Source organism: Falco naumanni, chromosome 2, assembly GCF_017639655.2.
Source record: "Falco naumanni isolate bFalNau1 chromosome 2, bFalNau1.pat, whole genome shotgun sequence".
Classification (NCBI taxonomy): Eukaryota; Metazoa; Chordata; class Aves; order Falconiformes; family Falconidae; genus Falco; species Falco naumanni.
Genome location: NC_054055.1, coordinates 91,184,024 through 91,211,418, shown reverse-complemented (window position 1 = coordinate 91,211,418; position 27,395 = coordinate 91,184,024). Strand labels below are relative to the sequence as shown.

The 27,395-nt window shown below is 43.0% G+C and overlaps 2 protein-coding genes across 6 annotated transcripts in view; one reads left to right on the top strand and one right to left on the bottom strand.

Moving 5' to 3' along the window:
• CNKSR2 (connector enhancer of kinase suppressor of Ras 2) overlaps positions 1–18,577 on the top strand; it is a 219,480-nt gene extending 200,903 nt beyond the window's left edge. For 4 of the 5 annotated variants that reach the window (XM_040582541.1, XM_040582540.1, XM_040582539.1 and 1 more), the window contains 2 exons: positions 14,297–14,493; positions 17,664–18,577. In XM_040582541.1, the coding sequence (XP_040438475.1) occupies positions 14,297–14,493; positions 17,664–17,879 (413 nt within the window). In that variant the 3' untranslated portion in view covers positions 17,880–18,577. Of the gene's footprint in view, positions 1–2,761; positions 4,968–14,296; positions 14,494–17,663 lie in introns of those variants that run through there. The other variant, XM_040582542.1, reaches the window with a different exon arrangement.
• Positions 18,578–20,704: 2,127 nt separating this feature from the next.
• KLHL34 (kelch like family member 34) lies at positions 20,705–23,230 on the bottom strand. Its single transcript, XM_040584339.1, has one exon. The coding sequence runs from the start codon at positions 23,159–23,161 to the stop codon at positions 21,374–21,376; it is 1,788 nt and encodes a 595-aa protein (XP_040440273.1). The 5' UTR covers positions 23,162–23,230; the 3' UTR covers positions 20,705–21,373.
• Between the last annotated feature and the right edge of the window lie 4,165 nt (positions 23,231–27,395).

The window sequence follows — 27,395 nt, the reverse complement described above, 5'->3', positions numbered from 1 at the left end:
CTTGCCATAAAGCTTTTCTCATAATAGAAACATAATTTTGTTGATAAATGCAGTAAGATCACTTCATTATTTTCATAGGGTCGTATTCATTTTTATATGTGAGTGGCAGTTGGTTTATTTTTCAAAATGTTTGCAAGTCTCGTTTCGTAAGTTACAGTGTTGATAAGTATCCATCCAAAAGCATGTTACTTGTTCTTTGTTATTTGTGTTTGTTCTCCTTTAAAATGAATTTTAAAAACCCTTATCTAGAAAGGGATCCATATGCTGGAGATTTTTTACATAAATCATTTTGCTAATGCTAGTGATAGAGAAAGAAAAATGTGGTTTTTATAATTATAAGGCAAAATAATTTTACTAGCAAAAAGCAGAATTTCTAAACTCTTAATCTGCATCTACACTAATAGGAAATATTGTACAGTTAGTTACTATCAGTAAGAGCGATACAGTAAAATAATGAGAAAATCTATTTAGAAAAGCCCCCCAAGTGCCTGTTAATTATATTCACCTTCAGATAAATAGGACAGTGTATGCTGCCACTTGTCTCAAGAGGTCTTAATGAAAGGCTGTTCATGCACATTGTGACTAATCCAAACTGGGACAGCGAAGAATTACCAGTGTTTGATGGCAGCCCAATAACAGCCTTAGCAATATCACTGAATAGGCTTTTTTAAAGTGTGTCTTATTAGCAATTTGGGTTTTTTAAATAGTCACCTTCTAATGCAAAATTTAGTTGGATTTTAGGTACAAAAAAAAAGTCCTGTCCCACCATCTGTTGAAGTTTAGCACAGTTCTTCCATAGGCACAGGGGATGTGTCCCAGCCAGCCTCAGCAAGGCATGCGGAAGAGCTGGGTATAGACATCTGGTAGGCAACACCCTTGTCTTAACTTCAGTAACTCTCCTTTATTTCATAGCCACCTTGTTTCACGAAAAGGGAAGTTTCTTTCACCAAAGCCTGGCCTTTAAAACCAAACTTCTGGAACTTTTAGAGATAAAGTTATATGAGCAACAGCCATGAAATGACAGGATTTCCTGAAGCTGCAGCAGTGATACATACGAGGCAGCAGTATGCTCTTTCACTTAGTGCCTTTTTCTAAACAAATCCAAGACTCTTGTTTTAAATGCTGTGTCTTTAAGTCTCCCTTCCCTTAGCCCCATGAGTCCTGAAATGTGCTGGTTTGGCCTTTTGTTTGTCAGGGGTTTGGATTTGGGGTTTGGGGGTTGTTGTTTTGGGTGGGTTTTTTTTTCATTTTGGCTGTAGAATCAAATGTTCCTTATTTTAAGCAATAAGTTACGTAAAAGTTTCTCTCAACTGCTATTCTTAGGATTTAGTTATATAAACTGTTCTCCTCTCCCTTCTTCTTCCTCCTGTCCCTGTTGACGCACAGAGTCCCCAGGAAACCTCAGCAGTGCAGGAGAGGCTGAACTCAGTCTGAGTTCTGTATAGCATTGCTCACCCTCTGCCTCTCTGGAAACTCATTTTCCAATTGCTACTGTGGGTGGAGTAAATGGCACCGATGTTTCCATCTGGGATTCTTTCCACCTTGTGCCTTCTGTCACTGAGACATTTCTCTTCTGCTCTCCAGACCTTTTGTGATATGCACAAGAGTAAAAATGGCAATGCTTGATATTTTCCTTCCTTTTTTCATCCTGTCTTTTGGAGAAAAAAAAAAAAAATCTCTTTAACAAGAGTTAAATAAGTCTTACCAGTTAAATTGGATTGAATTTGTACATCTTTATATTCTGCACAGTTGAACTCTTTCCCAAAGTTGTTTTGTGGGTTTTTTTAACAACAAAACATCCCCCAGCTTTTCATACCTGGGATCTAAAACAACAATGGATTTTGAGATCCATTGTTCCATTTTGTGTTCTAAATAAGTGTAGTAGACAACAGAATAGGGTATGCACTGAGAGCAGCTGGGCTTTTGAAACTGCCCTGTGTGCAGAGACTGCATATCCACACAGAAACTCTTAAGTAACCAACTTAGCTGTATGCTGTTTATTCCACCTCTCTCTTTCTCTTTTCTTTGCTAACACAGGTCCACAAAGATTCTCAAGTTCTCAAGCCCTAGCTTTTGGATGTATGTAATGTCAGTGTGGTTTCAAAATCACATGATTTCCTAGCTCTGTATCTTATCCTTCACCCAACGTTGCACAACGCTGGATTGTCAGCTAGGCTAATGAAAGGATCCAGATTGTGTTGTGCCACCTCTTGTTCTAGTTTATGCATAAGTTGCCGACAGGATATTTTTCTGTGTTTGTAGTACGTTTGGTGGATTTGGGGCACATTCTTTGCTTCCTTTCTCATCATTCATGTGACCCTTTTCCAGGGCTTCCAAATAAGCTAATGCCTCTTCAACATGGAGGAAACCAACCCAAGTTGGTTAGGATGTGTATTGTTCTCTTGTTTTATTTGTGGTGGGGTTTTTTTCAGTTACTCTTTGTTCTGTTCTTTTTTTTTAAAAAAAAAAAAAAGCACATCCACAAAGAGAGAATATATAACTTTCTGCCCTAAATACCTCTTTGGCATCAGGGATGGATATTTTAATGGAGCAAAGTGTAACAGTAGAACAGTGCCATGTCTCTGTCCTCATGAGCATAGCTGCATGCAGATTAGAAAAGCTCTGTAGTGCTGCTACTGTCTGCCAAATTTGCTATTTGCTCTTGTTTGCATGATAGTATTTCTAATATACTAATATGATATGGAAATAATGGCACATCACAGTTCTTTCAACATATTGTATCACTGCTTTATCATATTAGGCTAATACACTGCGAGAGTTGATAGCACCTCTCCATGTCAAATGGGATCCACTTCTCTTGGCACTGAACCGATTGGACTCAAAGGTTGATAAACTTATCATTAGAGAATTGGCACGACGGAGACTCAACTTCAGCCTCTTGCAAGCAACCTAATGGCCTCCGTTCAGAAAGTCAGTTCTTCTTGAATAACTTTGATGTTTATAACAGAGAACAGACCTGTTAAAGCATAGACAACCACATGCCTGGATATGAGGCCTCCAGGAAGGTGTCAAAGGGCATGGCCAGTCTTTCGAAGAATGCACCCTTTCCACAATGGGACTAGGCACAAAGTCAGATCCAGTCTACACGGAGCACATTTGCAGAAAATACTGCCCCCCGCACGGGAGAACGGAAGGGGAAGAGGGTCTTGGCAGGGGAAGGGCTTTGATGTCACTCAGTTTTGTTCTGCAGACCTCGAGGAATTAAAGAGGGATTCAGCCATGGTAACTGTAAAATCCTGTTGCTTGTACTGAACTCCAGTGAACCCGTTCAGGCCAACCAGACAGTCGTGTCATTTAAGCATGCTTCACGTTAGTGAAGGAAGTCACCTTACTGTGTCATGCTAAACTAAGTGTATTCTGTCAAGTGGAGGTATGTACAGACCTTTTGGAGACTTCCATTTATCTAATGGTTTGTAATGAATTACCAGAGGGTACACTGGCACTCGTTTGGATGATGACGGAGAAGATACCTCGCGCTGAGATTTATTAGACTCTGCAGATAAACTCTTCGGTTCCTCTTTATCTTCTAGAACTTAAACATGTGAGTGATGCCGCCTGGCCAAGCAGGCACAAAGTATTCTCTGTATACCACCCAGACTCCAGAGGGCTGTTTTGGGGCCAGTAATTGTCTGGATGTCAAAGTAGATTCAGATATTGTATTTATCATTATGTTCTGGGTCCCCTATGGGTTGATGTTTGCCTCTATCTCTGTGGTTAGAATGTGGATTTTCCTTAATATATTTGGCTAAGGGTGTATTGTAATAATGTTAATGCTAATTACTTGATATTTCATACTATCTTATGGGGAGAAACTTTTAAAAAATGTATTTTGAAATGTTTTCTTTCTGTTTGCTCAATGTATGGTATTGCATTATGTTAATACCAATAAAATTATATATATATAGTTATATATATTCCCTTTTATAAAGAAGTAAATTATGCTTTTTTGCCTCACAAACAGGAAATGTGCAGTGACTAAAATCACATCATTCTGCCTTACAGCAGGTGACAGAGCTTATAATAGTTTTAATATTCTTTTTTGAAAAATAAAAAGTATAGTATGACATAAACTAGTTGGAAATTCACCAAAATGCATGTTTTGTGTTTTTGCTCAATGGGACTGTCACAACTCAGCCTAAATATTTAGCAATGTTGTTTTGGCATCTTTAATTTTTTCCAATCAAAAACATACACTGTATTGCTATTACTGATTACAAAACTGTACTGTCATAAATTTTTGCCTGTTTGGCCAAATAGACAAACCCACTGAGTTTTTATGACTCTCTTGTCTGTAGGAATTGATTTTTAAATTTAATTTAGTGCTCTTTCCAATGCTTGGCAAAGGCAGAATTTATTTTTTATATAAGGTTGCCTTTGAAGTACCTGCCTCTGCCAGGGCTGATAAATCACTGCTAAGTACATAAAGATTCTGCAACCTGAAGGATATGTCATTAAAGCCTTGTTGGAATGGCCTGCAACCCCAGCCAGTCCTTTACATTCTGTCATTAAATTCCATAATTAGTTAGAGGTGAAATGTTCTGGAAATGAATTAGAGAAGCAGAAGCAAAGATGTGACTGTAAAATGTCCTTTGGCTGCTATTTGGCATTACACTGATGGCTTATTTGCTGCTCATAGCCAAAGGCCAGCATATATCTGCGCTAATATGAATTAGATCGTCTTCAGCTTCCTCTCTTTCTTTTCCCCACCCTTTCTAACATATTGTATTGAGTATCTTTGTTTTGCAGAGGCATTCAGAAGGGCTGTAATTAGCAGTCCCCGGCATCTAATTGCATACACATTTGTTAAATATTTTTCTGTATGCCTTAAAATAAAGTGTAGAAAATGGCAGTAAATGTTTCTTTAATGAAGGCACTTGATTTATTAATGAAGTCAGGATTTTTTAAAGGTGTTATTTTGGGCTTAATAAAGGAAAAAAGCCAGCAAATTTTCAGTTTTGCCTTTGCGTAACCACTGTTTGTCAGGGCTGGTGTTCATTTCCTTTCTCTTGGTTTTTTTGTGTGCAAGCACATTCTGCCCAATGGATGGGGAACGGACCTTTCTTCCGTGACGGTTCTCATGCCAGTTTTGAGAGAGCACTTTCTGTTAAGGTGCATACATATTCACAAGTTCATTATGACATCTGGTGACATGAGTCATGAGGAATGTCTAGAAAAGTTGCATGGTATTGCATCTCTGTCGTCAACAGTAATAGCTTTTGTTATCAAAGGTACTTGGAACTCTGTGCGGTGCCTCCAGACTGTGGTGGTGTGATGGGCGTTCAGCAGCTAACAGGGGGTGCTTAATATTTGGCAGCGTCGTGCCCTATATATATAACATGTAAATCAGGGTGCCGATTAATTAGTCTGGAATCTAATCAGTGCAGCTATCAGAACATGTGCAGTTATAAATCCAATAATAAATCTGAATATCTGAATAAATATGACATCTTCTGGGATAACGTTTTCAGAAGTATTTCAAGCCCCTTTCATAAATGCCTCGGGAGGTGCTTCCCTAACAGACTGCAGTGCATTACCGAGGTAACTGAGATGGCTATTAAATTAATCTGGCCCCCGCCCACACTAATTTGCCGTGTTTCTTTCATGTTGAATATAGGATTGCAATTCCTAAGTGATGCAAGTGCATTTAAATTTCACTCTCGGTTTACATTTTCATATAAACAAGTAAACTTGGGATGTAGCCTGCAGTACAGTTCATTTTCTCAGTGTTGCGCACTGTCTCATTTTCCTGTTGCGCACCAGGAATACATACCCCTTCTGTTGAGGCTTGCTTTCCTGTGTCCAGCCCATAAACCTTGACAGGCATTGCTGTTGTGCAAGCGTGACCGTGGCTTGATTCTGACCGGTGAGTAATGTCGCTAGGTCCATATCGTTTGTAACTCAACCTTTCACAACTTCATGTGCTGTAACAGCTTAGGTTTGCGAAAAAATACTTTCCTGAAGGAGTAATTGCTTCCATATATTGCTTGCAGGATGTATCCATTAGGGGACCTCCTTGTCCTGTTTAAAAGTTGTAGCATCCCCAGACATATAGCAGTTTACCCAGTTTGCTTCGGCTGCTGGCTTACCTCATAAATAGGAGAAGGTTTTCATTGTTTCTCAACTGCAGGGACTGAGGGGAAGTGTACCATCAAAATGTAATTGCTGTGTTTATTTCACTTCAACTTTGGTAGCTTGTGATAAAATTAAACAGCACTTACATCAATGTGTGGTGCAGAAAAATGTCAGGAAATACTATTTCATTGTGTTAAAATTCTCCCAAAGAGTCACTAAAATCAGTTCAGCAGACGAAGGTTAAACTGATGCCTTCATAGGCAACGTAATGAGTAGAGAACTGTGTCCAAATACCAAAGGATGCGATTATAACACTGCTGCCAAAGAAAATCTGCCACTGATCAGAGCTCCCTGTTACTTTGGGAAGCTTTGGAGTTATTGCATCTTCATTCTTACGCCCTCTCTGAAATCGCAGCCCACCAATAGAACCTCATGAAGCAGCAGGGCTGGGAGCAAGTGAGGAGCTTCTCCTGATGCTCATTTGAGGTGTGTTAGAGCTGTCAAGAGGCAGCACGAACAGAGTGAGCAAATTATTCCCTCTGTCTGTGTTTTGCCATCTCAGTAACATATTAACCCATTTGCTGGCACCTGTACTTCATTGCTAAGCGGATGCTGAAAGTGCCTGAATGTTACTGTCAGCACGACAATGCAGGTATGCAGGAAAAAACCTTGAGGATCGATTTTTTTTCCTGATGCCGAGTTTAGTGTCAGCTGTTTTTAATAAGTAATTCCAGTTGTGTGGGATTGACATGGGTGGGAGACTTCTAGTAAGACCAGCTCAAGTGTCGCATGAAGCCTGAGGTTGACCATGCTTCAGCCTGCCAGCTCGCAAACTGCAGTCTGCAGCGCGGCAGCGGCTCACAAGGCTGTGACAAGGTTGTCATTCAAGTATCACCAGAAAGGTGACCTTGGAGAAAGAGATTCACGGGGATCTACTGATCCAAAAGAAAACCGCTAGTGCCATAAATAGTTCACAAAAAGAATCGGACCTTTGGTGCCACAGCAAAGGTTTGGCATCTCTCAGGCCTTACAAAGGTTAGGGTTAGAACTGTTAAAAGTGGTTATGATACCTAATTGCTTCTGATTGAACTTGGTTGTAGTGGAAAATGCCTAAAATACCTTCTGAAATCTGTCCTATGGGAGATAGGAGTTTTCCATTTTCCTGCACAGTTCACTTTATTTCAGGAAACCAATTTATTATACTCACGCATGTCAGAGGAGGGGCAGCCTCACACCAGTGGGAAGAAAACTCCAGTGTCTTGCAGAGCTCTGTTGTGTTGGTGCTTTCAGTGAACACCCTCTCTAAGGAATATCTTTTTTGCCTGCAGGTTTACATAATAGGAGAGAATAGAAACCATGTACAACTGTCCTGGTAACCCAAAAATACTTCCCTTTTAGAGGAAAGAACAGTATAAAATGCATGTTCCCTGATCCTCCAGCCACTTATTGTTTCACCAAACACATGGATCAAAGCTTGTTTTTAAATGCTGCTTCTCCCTTCCTTGGCTCAGGACTTCGGGAAAAATCCTGCACTTTCAGATACACGGGGCCAGAAAGGATAGAGGGTTACACAGATCAGAAAAGGGCAGGCAAAGGGAGGGAATAACAGAGGAGGGTTGCAAAGAACAGGCACTACACAAGAAGCCCACAGCAGCTTTTCTTCAGCTTGCTTAAACTTTTCTTCCCTCATGGAAAACATTAATATATACATGTGTGTATGTATAGGCATAATGACATATATATATACACACACATATAGATAGATAGATATGTATATATGCATACAGGCATATTCACATGCCCAGTCAGGCCTTGATTTTAACATGGTGCAGGAGATGACACAGGTTTCTATTCATGCTTTAACATGGAAATCTGCTCCGTATTACCCAGAGCAGGTGATTAGCAGCTGGCTTCCATGTAGATCTGAACTGCATCGTATTGCACCTCCTGCCTGCTGTACCATGACAGGCTTAAACACTGTGTTGCGTCTTCCTTTTCTCGGTAATCAGGGATGTGACTTGTAGCATTTTCCTGCCAGGAGATGACTCCATGTCACTATGGCTCCCCCATACCTGTGCACGGGTGACGTCATATGCAGCACACAGCTGTGCAGGCACCATCTCCTTGTAAACCTTTCACTGATTTGACCATTTCGTGCCTTTTAGCTCATAGTCTGGGGAGAGAAGAAATACCTAGTTTATTCTGCCTGCCATCCATCCAAGTAGTGTAAACAATTACTGTAATTCCTGGTTCTTTGCATCATAGCCATTTGGGTATGTCTCCCTCTTGTGCAGTTTGGACTCTAATAATTAACCTGAAGAGCAGCAAAGATGGATTTAAGCCTTGAACTGAGAAACGAGCAACTACTTTTTTGGAGGATTTCTTCTCTCCCCTCCCCTATCCTCCAAGATAGCTAAATGCCATGTCCACTGTTCTTCAATCCTTCTGCTTTTCCACCTTAAATACAGGGAGATCCCTTCTGTCCTTCTCCTAAATGTTCCCCAGGGCTTACAAGCCCAGCCAGGCTGTTGGACCTTGTGGCCACGTTACGTCCCCTGCCCCTGCCTGCCTGTTATACACTTGGGCTGGCAGAAAGCCTGAGCTGGGGCTCGAGAGCTTGCTGTGGGAGGCCTTCCCTCCCCACGGGATCAGCAAACATCTGTGCTGTGCTGCCTCTCTGCGAAACCGCTGCAGGACCAGGCAGGCTTTGACAGACCGGTTAGTTAGACGTGGCACAGCCAGCATGCTGCACCATAGGAAGATTACAAAACGCTCTGTTGGTTCTGAGATTATATCACTTATTGGTTTGCTCGTGGCATCAGGTTCAAGAAGGCAAAGAGAAAAGAAAAAAACCAACCCAGAGATTTGGGCATCAGGGCCTCTTTTATCTGGCTTGAGACTATTTCCCAGAGGCCAGGGTGCTCTCCGTTTTGGTGGAGCATATCCTGACACTCACAGAAAGTCACTAGGGGGCTTCAGGTAGATGCCTCCCCTGTGCAAAAGGTGAAGTGGAAAGGCGCAACTCTCAAACTGGAAGCAAATCTTTGGGATTTTTAGGTGGGAAATAACATATGGCAGCTGTTTAATAATGTAATTAGTGATGTATTCTAACCAAATTGCCGCATTAAGATCCTGAACTGAGTTGGTTCCTTTGCCAGAGAGAGTGAGCTCACCAAAAGGAATGAAAGTGAGAGTTTAAATTTCAGTGGAGCCAGGGGATTTTAGTCTGCCTGCCTGGTTCGCTCTCTGTCACAGACTTTGCAGCAGCTTGGCTTTTTCAGGATTTGCAGAGGATGGTAATTTTGTTCAAATGCATGGCTAATTGCAAGCAGAGGAGTGGGTGTGCATGAAAGGAATTGCATGGTGAAGGAAAGCACATCACTAAGTTGTGAAGGTAGCAAATAGCAAAGAGGATAGTGGGAAAACAGAGAATGCCGTCAGGGTGGCAGCAGTATCCATCAGTCGGGATGAGAAGTGTAGAGACAGCAGGATGAGCCTGGGTGGTGTTTAGGAGGTACTGACAAAGCATAAAGGAGCCTCAAAGGAGAGTTTCAACCCTTGAAAAATCTGACCTTGTCAGCACAGTTGGTGACAAAAGTTACAATTAACTGTGTTGTACTATCCTTGCGTGGGCAGTTATGTGCACTTACAGCCCCGGGTGCAACCACTGATTCCTCCCGTATCTCACTGAAAGAAGAAAACCATGCAAGTTTTTGGTGGCTTGAGCTTTTACAGGGAAAATGAGTCACAGAAGCACAGGAACATCCACTGAAAATTATTAGAGATTGTTCCTTATATCTAGAGCAGATTTATGAGAAGTATGTGTGTAGAGATCCTCTGTGTCCAGAGAGCGATGTGTTAGCCAGCTGGGTTGCAGTGGTGACCTTCTGCATGGCCCTAGTTCGGTACCATCTTCCTGAATCATCAGTTTACATGGACTGATCATCTCTTGATCCATGTAAATACCAAGGTTAACTGTTTCTCTCTGGTCCCTTTTCACGCAAGTGTTTATTGTTCTTAGGATCTTGGTTTGTAAGAGGGAAATAATGGGAAGATTAATAGCCCAGTGGAGCCAGGAGGTGGTTACGTTTAGTACATGGTGGAGCTTGGGGCGTGCGCTTTCCAACAACAGATGACAGCATGGTGTAAGAAATCCCACCAGGTTTTTCTGAATGCCAACAACCCAAAATATTCTTGAACACTTAGTGTTTCACCCACCCAGCCACAATCTCCGTATCTCTCTCCTGAGAAAACATAAAAGTAGATACAAATATGTACTGCATTTTAAGAAGAGAGAGCAAAGTACAAAAAAGTACAAACTTCAGAAACTCTTCCTTGTGGAAAGCAGAATAACTAGAGAGTAACACCATTTACTGGACTGATATATTCTTTTCTCTCCTGCATTTAATGTGAATGGCTTTGCATACTTGAAGACATAGCAGAAGCTTCGTTGTTACACAATGTAGTGTGTATCCTTGTATTAGGAAGATACAGTTCTGAATTCAGATCCTGTGTGCTGCAGAGATTATGCAGCTTTATTTCGGCTCCAGAGTTCTGGAGTTGTTCAGGTTTGGTGGGGCAGGGGCCACAGTTATTGCTTCAGGGAAGAAACCCTCCTTTTCGGCAGGATGTAGAAACAGCTACCTGGCAGTGTATTCAGAGAAACAGGGAGATGCAGCCCATGACTCAGCAGCCAAGTGAGGGTGAAAAACTACCTGCTGCACTGGCTGCTCTGCTGAGGTCATCTCCAAATCCCATGAGGCCGCCTTTTCTACTTAAACAAGGCATTTACCTGAGGCCTTCTGCTTCCGTAAGGAGACAGCCCTGCTGTAATAGCATGACTCGCATACAAATCCACCAATTTAAAAAAAGAAAATATGCTTTACGCTCAGCTGTATATCTAACCAAGTGCCTCAGATGCGTTACAGTGCCAAGGGTTTCACCAACACCTACAGAAAATCAATCAAAGCCTCTAGCAGAAGGGTGAGGGAGGGGAGATTCATGTGTAAGCTCATTCCCGCCTACTGAGAGCCATTGAGAGCAGCAGTACCACCACCTTCACTGTTTCTCTGGAAAGTATTAACGGCTTGGGATATGCTAGCGTGACACCCGCGGCCCTCTCCCCCGCCGTGGGTGGAACAAGGCGGCAGAGCCCTGTTTGAGCTTCCCCAGCCTCAGCAGAAGGAAGATATTTAAGGGAAGGGACCTGCTGCTTTTCTTCCCTGCTCTTCTCTTACAGCAAATCCCGTCCCCTTTTCTACATGGCGCTCACAGCTACACCACCGAGGCAGTGACAGAGCCTGGGGGAAGCAGTGACAGAGCCTGGGGGAGGCAGTGACAGAGCCTGGGGGAGGCAGCGACAGAGCGTGGGGGAGGCAGTGACAGAGCCTGGGGGAGGCAGCCCCCACAGGGTGGAGGTGATGTGCCGATGTGTTTCACAGAACTGGCATCAGTGCTCTGCTGCCTAACCCTGCCTGCATCGTGCCCCTGCAGTCCTTCGCCTCTTCCCATGCAGCCTGAGAGCTGTTCTCATTTGAGGCGAGGGTCAGAATCCCCTGTCTGCAGTTCCCCTGCCCGTGCTGAGCAGCGGCTGCCTGACCGAGGTGAGCCCTGAGGAGCACCCAGCCATGCAGACCCCCCGGCCGGCAGCACAGGGAGGGAGGGCAGCACAAGCCCCCAGCCCACCATTTGAACCCACAGGGGCCACACTGCCTTCCAGGTTCATTAACAGCACTTGTCATTCAGGACTGAACCTCGGAGTTGAACCCTCATGTTGTCCTTTGCCGTGGTGGGGACTTTTGGTGTTTTAGGAAGCCATGGGTTGATGGCAAGCCTGGATGTGGTGGCTGGTTGCTGGTCCAGGCTCTAGATCACCCTAGCAAAGTAAATTCAGAACACATGGAGTCAAAGCACTGGCTTGCTTCTTCAGCAGACCAGCCCAGTACTAATCCCCTGAGGGTATAATGTGGCAGTGCTGATGGGGAAAAGAGACCCAAGGAAAGATCTCTTTTACCTTGCATAACAAGGGATCAGAGAAAGAAAGAAACAGAGGTAAAATACCCCCATGTCAGATCAAGGTGGGTTTTTGCCCTTTAACCCATTTTTTGCCCATTCCCCAGCTGTCAGACTGGTGGACTTCAGAGTGCAGCAATATGAACCGATAGAGAGATACCAAACATCTGATCTCGCTGCATAGACTTTTTAAGAAAGTATAAAAACCAAGACCACAGGGAATTTTAACCAATCTTGAACTCAGCTACTGAGTGTTTTCCCCATTAACACATAAGGTGTTTTAGTAAGGAAGAAATCAACAAGAAAGAGAAATGCATCTCATTTCCATTTTTCTTTAAGTCCTAGCCACCCCTTACTGCGATGAACCCAGCTCTCCAAGCAGGGTAGCACATAATGGGAGGATTTAAGGAGCTCTGCACAGACCCACAACAGCTCCATCAATAAAAAGCCTCAAACCCTTCCTCACTTCCATCTCTCTCTAAAAGAAAATGCGTGCTTTAAAAACAGCAACCCTCTAAAGGTGCAAAGGAATAAACTGATGAGTCATATAGCTAGATCAGTTGCTGACTGCAGAATTCTTTGATTGTGTCAAGACCTATACAAATGCAAACACATTTTGTGATGGGGTGTGCAGATTTGGATCTCTGGAGTTGTTGGTTGAGCCTGAGGTGAGTAGTGGCCGTACCACATGGTATGGGCTTTTGAACGGGTGGTCGCCTTGGCTAGCTGCTGGTGGGCTCAAAATGTTGCTTCTGCACACTATCTGTCCTCCCTGTTGGTGCTTAGTAAAAAACCAACTATAAACACCCGAGAAGACTGAGGTTCACTACTTGTGGGTACTTGAGCATGTGCTGAAGTTTCAGCCAGTGGAGACGGCTCTGTCTTGGTGCAGGATCAGTCACAGGGAAAAGTAATGCTTGAAACCAAAGAGCTGTAGCTTTCCTACAGGAGCTTTCATGAAAGCATCCTGGGGACACAGGCACCTCAGGCCAGGAAAATGTACACCACTATGAAAGCCAAGACTTGGCGGAAGGGTCCCGAGGGCTGTGGAGACAACTGGGAGGTTGTGCACAGGCGGTGGCCAGCTGTTGTGTGTCCAGGTGTGTCAGTGTGCGAGGGACAGCAGGGACGGAGCTGCCTGCACCACTGGCTAGCTGCTCCCCCAGGGCTGCCCTGGCTTCTCCTGGTCATCACTCATTTAATCCTGGCACTTCACTGGCACTTCCAAGTTTGTACAGCATCTCAAACATTTTCTTCTGAGGGAAATGGTGCATGACAAATTGAAATGTTTTAATGCTTTCTAAATGAAGCTTTTCAAATGCTCATATCAGAGTAACATTTCACCCCCAGACTTTGTTTGATTTTGGTTTTAGAGAACCAAAATATTTCTGCCCTATATTGTCCTTCAAAACACTCCCAGTACTAGCTAGAACAAATATTTTTAAACCTATAATAAATAAATATACAAATAAATGAATAAGTAAAACTGTAATGCAAACAGCTGTGGTTTGGTTTGCTGTGCTGCTAGGTAGGCTGTCATGAATGCACTCCTACACCCAGTCTGTAGGCTGCTGCTGAGCCTTCAGGTAACAGAGCATAAAGACACCACAAGTGACAGCATTACTGACTGCTGAACAACACACCTGAGTATCAAACATGAGACAAAAAGAGGTGGACTTTTCTAGAAAGGAAAGCAACATGTCATTCCAAGGCCACGATCATAAGCATAACCTTGAGTGCCCTATCAGCGCTCTCGGGCCGAGATCTGATCCCTGATCACTTCCTCAGCAGGATGCTTCCAGGGCTTCCTTTCCTTGTAATAACAAACTCGCCAGCATATTTGACTGCAATACTAGAGATGTGGTTTCTGACAGTATGTCACTCTAATATTACTACACCTTGCACTATTTCTCTATTTTTTTCTTCTTCCTGTGCGGGTCAAGACTTTACATTCTTAAAAGTTTTTCTCCCTTTCCCCTGAAGGCAGCAATAAGAAGGAGCAGTTACAATCACAGCACTTTTTTCTGGAACTTAGCATGTGTGAAATATTCTCCTTGTGGTCTAGTTAAACCTGTTAAATGTTTTGCAAAGGTTTTCGATAGATCTTCAAATAATCACATTAATGACACATTGTTTCTTTCTCTATTTTTTCCTCTTCTGTTTTTTTTTCCCCCTCTTTTTCTCATTACAGTTGAAACTATAGAGGAAAAACCAGCAGACTCCTTGCAAGATTTGTACAGAGCCTTGGAGCAGGCCAGCCTGTCTCCTTTAGGAGAACACCGGATTTCCACTAAGCTGGAGTATAAGAAATCTTTTATAAAGAGATGTAGCGATCCAGTAGTCAATGAAAAACTGCACCAGCTGCGAATTCTGAAAAGCACTTTAAAGGTGAGATAAAAGAGGGAGGAAAAATCCTGCCCTGGGGTTGGATTGGACTGTATTATATTTGGAGATTAATTGTGCGCAGCTGGAGTCCAGGCTGAACCTGGTGTGCAAAACAAGGGAAACGTGGGGAAAGGCTCATCGCAAGGCAGAGAAAAATGTGCCTTGGGAGAGCAGTCAAAGTGAGAGGATCAGGTTTTATTTCTGTGCAGATAAAATCTCAGTCAGCTGCTACTCCTCTAGCTAGTTTAACAGAATTTGACACCAAATTATCAGAGGAAACCTTAATCCCTTTTTTGTCCTTGAACATTTTCATTTACCAGAATGCAGAAGCACTGTGTAATTGCTGAAGTCTAAAGTAAGTTAAGCAAAGCCAGCCTTTCGGAACAGAGCGGTACCTTTTGTGATACTTGATTATTTTCTGGTCGCTGAGCTTGTCCAGGAGGAAACTGTGTGCTTGCTTTCTGTGAAAGCTGATAGGATCATTGTATTTAATCAGTAGGACTGATTAAAAAAATAGATAGTGGTAATGATAGATTTGGAGATTTTTATGGTTATTCAAAATGTACCAGAGCTCATTTAGCCTCCCTGTCAGTTTCTTTGTTTGTTACAGCAGTTTCAATGCTGTCCTGATAGAGATTTCGGCAAACAATATGCTGGTTTTCCCCAGGGACCCTGTTAACTGTATTAAATTACCACACTTTAAGGCACTTGATAATTGTACAGTGGATTTTGTAACAGCTTTCATCAAAGAGGGCTTTATCAATGTTAATTAATTTAGTTTTCCATCACCTAGAGAAGCATTTAAGCAATATTATTTTCATGCTGTGGGGCTCCCATCCTGAAAAAAATCTCACTCATGTTTAACTTTCTGTACTGTATCATCTCATTGAAGGCAACTACTTGTAGTATTATCTGGGTGTATGAGTATTTACAGGATTGGAAGCTGGTAGAAAAAATCAAGATACATGAGCTTTCCGCATGACTTCTACCAGCATGAGAAACTGAAACAAAATCACAGGCATGTTGGGGTGGCAGGAGGTTCACACGTATCTGCGCTTTTGCAGCATGGCAGGATCACTCATACCAAAACTGTGGTTCAGTATCAGCAGCTTGCTGCCATGCTTAATTGTCTTTCTTGTTAGCGTTTATTGATACCTGAGCTACATTATGCCAATGGCTTCCTACAAATAGAATTGCTTTCCTCCAGGAAATTCCAAAAACACCGCAACCTCTTGACCCAGCAGATGCCATTTTCATGCTTCTTTGGAACTCCTTTCTTTTGGTCCAAGCAAACACAATTTCTTCATTCTCTGTCTATAGACATATTTTCTATGGCTATGTCTATAGCCATATTTTCTAAACCTGTCACCGTTCTTCTTTGGACCTTGGTTAGTATAAACCATTCTTACAAGTACATGACACCAATAATTGAAAAAGCAACAACAGCAAGCACCAAAGACAGATAATTACTATTTATTGTGAAGAGCAACAGTGTAGAGCAGTACGTGCCTGTTTTGCAATGTCATCGTGGTAACTCATGATGAGTTTCCAGCTCCATTACAGCCCAGAGCTCCATCTCTGCCATAGTACCGGTAGCTGTACCTACCCGTAGCTACTGCTGTCACCTAATCAGTTAGTTTTCTTGTATCAGTGCCTTTGATTGCTCTTCCTGACTGCAGCCAATTATACTGGCCTGTTGGAGCTGGTGTTCTGAACTTTCCTTGAATTTATCCAAATTAATAGTAGCCTGAGACATCCCTCCAAATTGCTTCTAGCTCTTATTGTCCGTAGGCTCTCTGTCCCATCATCTAAGTCCTTAATGAAGGACCCCTCTGCTCTCTTTCCCATGACACAACCATTCTCCTGCCAGTGAGTGTGAGTTACCTGGCTGGTAGCGCAGAGGTGTGGGCACCAGCCACAATCTGCGAGAAGCAGGTTATGGTAGTTCAAGCAGAGGTATGGTAATTGGGAGTTCCCATGGTTTCATTTCCACTAGTCATTCTCAGCTTGCACCTCCATTTCTGAAAATGAGTAGCATTTTCAGCTACTCATTCTAGCAGACAGTGTTAATTAGCTGCTGTTTGCAAAGCATGAAAAATACCTTTCAACCTACTGCTTATGGGTGATGTCTCTGACCCTTCTGATCCTCTTCCATCAGCGTGGGCTGGCACAGCTTAGTATTTTTCTTTAATATGCTCCCCAAAAAAGATTTAACATGCTTGTAGTATGGACATGGAAAATGTGAGTTAGCCATGAGGAGTGTGAAACTTGTCTGGCAGGGAGGATGGAGGGGAGATTGCTGGTGACTATACCAGTCCTACACAGAGGAGTAGTGCTGGAAACCTGCACACTAGCTGTGTTTCCAAGGCTTATGTCTGTTGCATCCAGGTTCCAATGCCCGCAACAACCACGAGTGGCTACAGGTGTATCTAAGGCTTACTCTGATCCATACTGGCTGCCTGTCATCTCTTGATAAACTAATCACTGGCTATGGATGATGATACAGCCACAGCCCCACCTCAATGCTGGGTAAGGAGGTACCAGCAGCTATGTTAGAGTTTACCCTTTTCAGCCTTCTCTTTGCCACTGCAGTGATAGGAGGATGTTGCAGCCAGCCAGTTCATTGCATACACTGGATCTTTGATGAAGATGAATTATCATTAACACAGGGGTCCTTGTGCAAGCCTTTGCAATGTAGCACTCAGATGTCCCCATGACGAGCCTGGTAAAAAAGGTTTAGCTCTGCTGGCGGGTGGGAGGCCATGTGTCTGCATCCCACGCACCTACGCAGTATTTCTTATGCTGATCAAGAAGAGCAAACAGATGGCACTGTTCTGTGAAACCCATCTTGAAAAATGCAAGCAGCTAATAGGAAACAGTACAGAGCTTGCTTTTTTTTGAGCTGAACAAGGGGCGAGGAGGGGGAATAGGGACTGTTTCTGAGGATGTTGGACAAGGCAAGGGAAGCCCTAGCCCCGCAGGGTGATGTGTGACACCCTGTAGGAAGAGCTCCTTTTTGCAAGCAGTCGTATAGCAGTCAGATAGTCCCCCTGCTTTTAGGGGCTCCGTGTCTTGAGTTTGCTCACCCCATTCTTCCCTTCCACCCATGTGACTGAATTTGGCTGTCACTCATCACTTGCACTGACCCTTTGCTTGTTCCTTTTCTTTCACAGGCCAGGGAAGGAGAAGTAGCCATTATAGATAAAGTTCTGGATAATCCAGCTTTGACATCTAGAGACTTTCAAGAATGGAAAAAAATGTACCTTGATCTCTTCATGGACGTCTGTCAAAGCAGCACCCCGAGGGACTCTGTTAATGGCTCATCTGAGGTTGATGCACTTATAGCCTCCTTAGCGCACACTCACTCTTACATTGAAACGCATGTATAAAAGTCTCTCTTTTTGTCCATTTGTTACACTCCAGCCCTTTACTTAAGTGCATAAAGTAGTTTTTATATCAATATGTGGGAGCTTTAGTAAATTATATTTTAATGTTACTCAGCTGTGTGAAGTAAACCTTCGATGGTCAACAATACCACGTCTTTAATGAGGATTTGTATATTTTATATGCTACCAATGCTCCGCTTGTGTTTACCTTCTGTGAAATAAAAACATGACCTTTAGCTATTAAAGAAAAGTATTTAAAAGCATTTTTGGAAGACTGTGACCTTCACGCAGGAATTCAAGCTAAAGGTTTTGTTATCAAAGGTCACTTTTACAATGATATTTTATATTATATAATTCCAGTATTGCATTGCATTTTTAGAGTGCAGGTACTATTTTGGTGGTGGGAGAAAACCAATTTTTATATTTAATGAGAAACTCTAGGAGTTTTCTTAAATAACAGGGGAAGAGTGTAACAGGGTGGTTGTGTTTCAGTTTTGTCAAACATACAAAAGTGTGAAAATCAGCAGGCAGAAAGGACTAATGTGAATTCAAGTATCAAAAAGTTAGGTCTTATTTCCTTGTGCTTTTTTAAAGCCTGTTGCTAAAGTTTACCATCAGTGTAAAGGGATGCTGATTTGTATTCCAGTCAGGACAAAATTATGTGTTATTTGTCTCTTAATCACATTTCGTTGATTTTTTTTTTTCAAAAAGTAATCACAGTACTGTCATTTATGCTGCTTTTTTACTGTACATCAGTATAATGTGCAGATTTTGCAAAAGAGAAAACGTAGACTTTGAACATCCTTGATAGCAGCGTTTCTCTTGCCCAGAAAAGCAGCCGTGGAAAAGGTTCCCAATGAAATGCTCCGAATCTGAGAGGCTTTGAAAATTCCCACAATAGAAAAGGAATGAATAGGATTTTTCAAGTAGTCTCCTATGTGTTTCCTGAGCTGTGAAATTTGGCTGTATTGCATGCAGGGAAAATGTGTGATGGGAGCAGAGCTGAGCACAGAACCTGAAAAATAGCTGAGGAGTAAAAAAACCTCCAGTTTGCTTTTGAAGAGGAAGAGATGTCTTTGGGTTCTGCTGAGTTCACAAGACAATTAAAATGTTTTAAACTTCCATGAGATTTTAGTTGTGCTGGAGAGAACCCGGTGAATATGAGCAGAAATAGTTTCTTAGAGTTAGGCACATGCTTGGAATAGGAAAATGGGAGGGAAATCTTCAATTATGTATTTACTTTTTATGGGCTTGTTCTCGAACAGTGATCAGAGCATGACAAAATATTTCTGCTGCTTTTCAGTATTTTGCTGCATAAGTTAGGACTCACGACATGATTTAATAACACTCATGTGAAAGGGAAAAGCCTCCTTTATACTCTTTACAGCGAGTTGTACTCTTAACCAACTTTAGACTCTTGCCTGTACAGCTCAGTGAATGTACTTTAGACTTTATGAGCTCTGATATTTCCTGACAGTTATATCCATGAAGGGATGGAGGAAAGAATGGACAGGTTTATTTTCTCTCTCCTGTCTTTTTATTCCTCTCTCGTTATCTCCCTTTTTCTGACCTTCTCCCATTTCTTTCTTTTTCTTCTTCTCCCCCCCCCCCCTTCTCTCTTTCTTTCTTGTTATTTTATTGCATTTGGATTGCAACTGTTTTGCAGATTTTGCACAATTGTACAGAAGAGTGGCCTTTCTGTAGCCCATTTTCAGTAATCCTATATTCAAGTCGATATGGATGACAAATCATGTATTAACGTTTGTATAGAATTCTGGATCCAGTGTAATATTTGTACCATTAGAAGAATATTGTTTGTATAAACTGGACATTTATTTACTGCATGGGTACTGACTTGTATATTAAATTTGTGAGGTTTTTGTAAATTTCTCTTAAAAAATGCTTGACTTGAAATGGATTGTGCTATTGTTCCAAGCATTTAGATTCTCTTGCTATTGTTTTACTGGACCAAAAGTAAATATATTCATAGAAGAAACCTCTTTATATCTGATGGATGTATATGCACATTGTGTAGTTGATTCCTTGTCAAAACCAAGGCAGTTCAGAAGACTTAGATCTGTTGCCATGCAACAGCTATTCTGCCTGCACTTTACATTAGTAAAGTCAGCTTGATTGCTTTAAAGGTGAAAATTAAACATTACAGTTTTTTAAGCTAGTCTAGTGACAAAGAACGTGTCCTCTCCATTGTGCTGCCTTCTTTTAAGACTATTAAATGTTCTTCTATATATATTTTTATTGTATTAACTCTCAGCCTAGAAAGGGAACACTGTAAAATGAAGTACAATAAATTTAGCTTTTAAATGAACTTCTACGACTCAAGATTCAATTTATGCCATACCAAAGTGGTTCTACAGCAGCTGACCGTTTTACCTGCATTTCACAGGTCTACATGCCTTAAAGTACCCCCATAATCTGTGCCTTTGAACTCTGCCAGTGTGGCCAAAAAGAAGTAAGGCTGTTGCTGTTTCGTATGTAGGCAGACGCCGAATAAAGACTTCTGAAAACCTTTCGTTACCTCCCTCCCCTTCGTACCCTTTGATGAAGGTAAACCTTTTCTGACCGCAGGATTCTCTCATGTACCAGTTCAACAGCTGTGAGCAATTTTACCATTACGAGCAGCTGTGATACAGCAGCATATGCTACTGAGGTAAGTGTCAAGGCATTAGTTACAGCAACTCCTGTAACAAGTTTCTCAAGTCTAATAGTAAGTACACCCATTCAGCTCTGGCCATCTATACTAACACAAGGTTTGGATACTAAAGAAATGTACTTTACCGGTAGCGTGTCTTTAAAATAACACAAAATAAGCATCTGAAAGGCATGTTACAGCAAAGGCCACTCAGAGAGAAATGGTTTCTATTGAACAGTCGCTGTTTTAACCTACAGCCATAACTGAGTCTACATATCAAAAAATCCATGCATTCTCTCCAGTCATTTCATGCTAGTTAGCAAAGACATTCTTGCCTAGTATGTAGCATATCAAATAATTCCTTTTCCTTGGCAGTACTTATTATTAGTTCTCATAGACATCAATTTTCTAGTCTTTATACAGCTCATTTTCATTTTGCTTAGCCATAGCATAAAAATTCAATAGCACTTAGCAGCTGGGAAAATGACCTCTGATTAAGAAAACAGAAAAGATGGATTATATTTTTTAACCTTTGAAAAATCTGATTTGCAACACCTATTAATTACTATCTGAGAATTATTCTTCAAAGGTCAAGGATTAATATTCTCCTTGATCACCTCTAAATGTGCTACTTGGTATGTCCTTCCTCAGTGAGGTTGGCTTCCAGCTCTATAGATCCCAGCGCCTTTCCCCTGCTGCAGCCAGACTTTCCTGCCTGTTTCCACCAAGCGTTTGGCTTATCAAAGCAAAACATCCACTCCGCCACGTTCGGTGCCATTGCAATTTTCTTCTCCAGGCCCGCCCTGCTGGCCCATCTCCTGGGCTGGTTATTTCTTGGTGTGTGAGCTCAGCAGTCCGGCAGCCTCTTCTGCTGGCTGTCGCTGTCCTGCTCATCAGCCCCTTCAGAGAGCTGCAGCACTGCACACTGCAGCCCACACCAAGGCAAGGGGGCTTTGCAAATCTCTTCCCAGCCATCGTTGTCGATGTCGTAGCCAACCACGTCTTGCGTGGGGACTTCCTGTGAGTTTCGCCATTTCTTTCCACCAATAAGAAGAGCTGTTTCCTCTACCACTGCCAGTCCATAGCAAAATCGATCATAGATCAGTGGTCTTAACCGAGTCCATTGGTTCTGATCAGGGTCGTATCTTTCTATTTCAGAGAATGGTTCATATAATCCTAAAAAGGTGAATATGGCTTCTCTGATGGTTGCCATCTGATGCCCAAACCGAGCAATGCTCATGGGGGCTTTTTTTATCCACTGCCCTTCAAGTGAGCTCAGAGAATATACGTCCTTGCTTGTGTCGGCTGGGTCTGAGTGCTTGCCACCAGAGATGTATATAGCACTCTTGCAAATGGCACTGGCATGGCCATGTAGCTTGCATGGCAATTCTTTGACCTTCATCCATCTGTCCCTGCTGATGTTGTAGACTTCCACAGACGAATGCAGCGACCCATCCTCACCCCTTCCACCAATGGCAAAGATATCCTTGCCTAGGACACTGCAAGAAAACTGGCACCTCTTTTCCAGCATGCCCGTGATTTGGGTCCACGTGTTAAATCTGGGATCATAACGATGGACCTTGTTTGTAACTGATAAGATCTTTTTGGTTTTAGCATCACCCGGGGCACCACTTTCTACCTCCCCACCCAAGACGTAGAGGAAGTTCCCCACCACGCACACGCTGTGGTTCTGCACCCTGTCCCGCGCCTGCGTGAGAGCTCTCCATTTGTGATTGTAAACATCAAAGGCCACCATGTCGGTGACGAGCCCCTCGCTTGCTGTCCCTCCCCCCAGCAGAATGATCCGAGTTTTCTCATTCCTCAGCGTGGTGGACTTGTCTTGCAGGATAGGCTGTTTGAAAACAGATGTATGGTAATTTATTGCTTTAATGATCAAGCACTTAATACCTGCAGAGAGGGGCACTTCTGACTGTGTGTAGGTTTTTCTCAACTCTTCCACTGGGATGAGGCCGTATCTTATGTGCTCTAAAAGGCTGCTAGTGTGAGCCAGCCTGGTTTTATCCTGCTTCAGCCACAGCAGCACGAGATTCAACAGGCGAGTTTCTTTCACCATAGGGAGATCTGGTGATTGAACCACCACTAGCAAAGACCTGAAGTTCAGCTCGAGCAGTCCTGACAAATCCAAGTCCAGAAGCTTCCAGAGATTACTGACAATGTATTTTTCGGTTGCTGCTAAGGCATTCGGCAGGTAGAACTTCCTGGCCACATTGGCGGAGAAGCAGCAGTTTTCCAAGGCAAGGTTGTTAATCAAGTACTGATCGCACAAGCCAATGGCATCAGTCACTTGCAAGTAGCTTGCAGCTTCCAAGGTATCTTCCAGGCTTTCAAAGGAAAGGGGCAACAAAGAAGTATAAATAAAATCCAGGACATTCTGGAAACCGGTGGGTGAGACAACTTGCAGGTCAATTACACTGGCTTTAGACTCTTGGGTATAACTTTTGAACATAGCTCGGAAATAGTCACTGGAGCATGCCAACAAGGACTTGTGTGCAGGAAACTCGTTTTCCTTCACTTTCAGCAAAATATCACACAGAAAGCCCTCTGATCTCAGGCTCTGGTACTGGGCGAGCACGGCGGTGCAGTGCGCTTTGCAGTAGGACAGGAAGTAGCTCATGGTAGGCAATGCAACGCTTTCCCCTTGAGTTATTACAGAAAAAATGCAATTAGATATTGAAACAGCTGCCCTACTCAACAGCCATTGCTTGAATGCCCAGCAGACTTCCAGTTGTTAGAGAAAAGCCCAACGGAAAAAAAAAAAAAAAAACAAGTCTCTTGCCTGGCATAGGGGGACAGTTAGTAGGTTTGTAAAGAATTCAATGCATTCCTTTATAGAAAAAACAGCTGAATGTCGCAACAGCTGCTTTAGGATGCTTACTTTTCTTGCCTCCGTCACTTGTGCAAGGATGAACAGTCCACAGTTGTGCTGAGCACTTGCTTGGCTGGCCATCAGATGACAGATGAGGGAGCTAGATAACAATCCCAACAAATGACACTTTGTGTCTGCTCAGCCGTCTCCCTCGACCCTTCTTGCTCCACAGGCAGATCAAATAGATCCTCTCTGGCTGCCAGCACATGGCTCTGGGCGGACACAGATGAGAAGGGAGTGCTGGCTTTTCTCCTCTCTCGTCTGTATTTCAAACTCAGATAAGTCTGGACCTTGTTGCCCCTGGGACTGCAGCCCCCTTCCCGTCCTCTTTTCACACTCTTAGGAAGCCTCAGCTGAAGATCAAATCAGCGCCCAGGGATTATTACGTGAAGATTTTCTGAGCCCATAGACCTTTGCCCGGCAGGCACTAATACAACCAAAATATCGTGATTAGTCACTGGTTCGATTTGACATGCATTTCTGGGCTCTTTGCTTCACATGACACCGCCATAACTCACAGCTACCAGAATAGCCGCAGGCGCATCCCCTCGGCCCCCCTGCCCGGGAGCTGACCCCAGGCGGGCGAGCAGAGGGGCCAGGGACCGAGTCGATGGAGGAGCTTCTACCAACAGCCACAGCCAAAGCAGCTGACTTGGAGTGACCTGCCTGGAAATCACAAGGGTAACACATTCGCACAAAGTGGTGACAAAAATAGATTCCCCCAGTTTGGCTGTAATAAACTGAAATCTGTTTATAGAGGCGGCTTTGCATAACTGTGCTCTTGTTTACCAGCTGGGAACAAACCCAGAGCCCCCAGGGGTGGGCCGGAGCTGTCGGTCAGCTTTCTCACTTACAGTTTGTCCCAATTAGAAGCACGTATATGGGGATTATCCCTGATTTTCACCTGGGCCCTTCAGGGTCTAATTTCTACCAGAAATAGTAGCTCTGGGCGAGCTATACATTCTGACCTCTGAAAGCCTGTGTTTATTTTTCTTTTTGTCCCCCTGTGTAACTCTGGGAGGAGGTGTTCAGGAGCCTCCTCCTGAAACCTTTCTTTCCAAGTTAAACACACCCAGGACCTGCAAACCCTGACAGGGTTGATACGTGCCAGACCATTTTGCTGCATCATGAGCCAGCAGGTTTGGGGACAGAGAAGGATCCCACAGGACTCGAAAGTTTCACCTTTTGCTCAAGACCAGGGTAAAGCCTTTTCACGGTATTTGCTTACATTTATTTATGTGATGTCATGACATTCTGGCTCACTCCTGTGATTGAGGGGTGTTTGGGAGCTGACTGGATCCTAGCATGGATCGTGCATGCTGTGTGACTGTTCTAGCAAGCTTAAACCATCTTGCTAAGCAGACTGATACCTACACACGCTCTGCTTTGTTTGTGGGGAAGGACTACTCCAAAAACATTGCCTTTCATTGCTGAATGGCTCTGAAAATTGATTTCCTGCTTGAATCCACTTTCCATCATGACGTTCTAAACCATAAATCAGGATCTTGCTAAAAAATCTTTCCTCTTGCTAGCAAAATGACATGCATGGGCAGTTGGAAGGAAGGAGAAAAGGGACGCCTTGTTTCTCTTTCTCAGTGGCTTTGCCTATATCCAAGTCGGGACAACTGTAAAGTATTTCCAGTATTGTTAGTAAAGCTGTGCAGCTGATTTCAAGCTTCTGGTTTGATGCTTTTCCTGTCTTGGACAAACCAGAGACCAGGTACCTGCATCACCCCTCAGCAGTCATGCTTGCTGGTGATAAGGGACCAGGCCTTAAATGCTCCCACTCCTAAAGATACTGCTTTCCCCAGTTTAACTCCATAAGGTACCCGATTTCAGTAACACGAGGAAAAGATAAACCTCCACCATTTCCAAACAGCAAGCTGGCACTGCACCATCGCACTTTCCCCAGGAGACCGAGCAGTGAGCACAGGGGAGCATGGAGGCTGAGCCTTCGGCGTGGGGTTCAGTTTGAGGAACATTTCTGCAGCAGTTCTAGCATAAGCAAGTCCTGGCACCACCTCCCCTTCACCAACTGTACCTGTCCTCCATCAGCCTTTTGCCTGTGCTACCATGATTGCTCTGAGGCATGGGGCTGGGAGGTGACATGGCCAGGAAACTGATGTTTGGAGATGGAGGGAAACTCAAAAATACAACAGCAGACAGGTCTCTGTAGGTTGGGTCAAGTCCTCAGCCTCCCTTACCGTGTGGCCTCCCAAGCAGATGTAGTGCTCCAACGCAGAGTGCAACAGAGGTGAGCCACTGGCTGGGCAGGCAGCTGGGAACCCACCACCAGGAGAGACCTTTGGCACGTGATGCCCACCTGATGCACAGAAACTGGCCTGATCTGTTGTTGAGGCTCAGTCTGAAGGTCCCTGCCTGTGCCCAGAGTTACTGTGTTACCCAAACTGGTGGTGCATCACTTGATCTCCAAAGAGATTCTATGCATGGGCTGCAGTTTATACAGGTCAGTTGCCAGCTGACTACGCTGCGTTGCCACAGGAGCCGGTGCTGATGTAACTGAACTGATTTAATACCGGTACTGGATAATCAAGTCTTAAAATTCTATGCAGATTTGCTGTGCGACTCCTTCTCAGACCTACTTCATCTTCATGGCAAGCTGGCTAATAGAAATAGCAAGAATCATGATCCTTATAAAGCTGTTTGTCTGTAGTTTTATATATATTTTTTTTTCACTAATAATTGAAATAAAGACACATCCTTTCCAGTCCCTTGCTCTGGAGTGACAAAAAAAGATTATCATTATCGAAATGAGGTTTTTCCGTGCTCCACTTTTAGGCAGTTAGCTTTGTCTAACTAGCAAGCCTACTCAGCCGGCACCCTCCTTTGTCAATAGACAAATTATCTGGAGGCGGCAGCTTGGGTCTTCAGCACCTTTGGAGGAATATTTAATGACCATTAGCAGAAGAGCAGACAATGGTTTAACAGCTAGCTTATGAATCTCAGAAAGAGACCTAGCACTAGGTGGGATGCAGTCATGCCACAATCTTATTTTTCTCAGTAATTTGGAAGATCAAATGCTTGACTCACTAGATGGTGCTTAAAATTAGGGAAACATTAGTGTTAATGATACTGATTTGCTGAGAATAGATAATACATTTTCAATCATGCATTATTTAGATTTTAAATTAGATTTAGATTTCAGGCTTTTAGTGCATTTTCTGTTGAACTCATTGCTATACTACAGTAGACAGTCTGCAATAAAAAAGACTATTCAGGGGTATGCTGTGAAAAATAATGGCTTCTATGCTTGCTGTTATTTTTTTTCCTATACAAAGCTGAAAAACAGCCTGAATTGCAATGCTGTGTTCAGTTTAATCTTGCAAGTAGGCCATCAGTTAATAAACACTTCCATTACCATTGTAAATTTTCCCAATTATTTTTTAAGAGTAAAGGTTATAAAAAGAGTTGTACAAGTAAAATTAGGCTGATTAGTAACAAGTGGCTTACTGTAAAATATTCATTACAACAATCCACAGCAGAGGCTTTCTAAGCTACAGTTTGTTCCAGAAGAAATCTGTGCAGTCCAGAGGACAACAGAGCAAACACTTTGTATGCTTGATAATGTACTGCTTGAACAAATACAGCCAAAGTGAACTAGATGATGAACGTACGAGGGATGATGCAGCATATAGGTCTTCTGGAAACCACTAATCAGAAAGATTGTATTGACTTAAGTTGTCTTGTAAAAATCATTGGACTAGAGTCTGTACTTCATCCTCGAGTAATCATTCACAATAGTATTTGGGTCACCCCATCTATTTAAAGCCAAGTATGTTTAGCCCAGGAAAGCAGTCTTTAAGAACAAAACACTGAGAGGGAGAAATTTTCTTGCAGCTAAAAGCACTGTCTGGGGAGATCATGTCTGTGTATCAAAGCAAAGTTACCAGCCTGGATGAGGTGGGCTTAGGCTGTGAGGTTTCTGTTGTGGCAGGGGGAGACTGGGGATGCATGTGGCTTT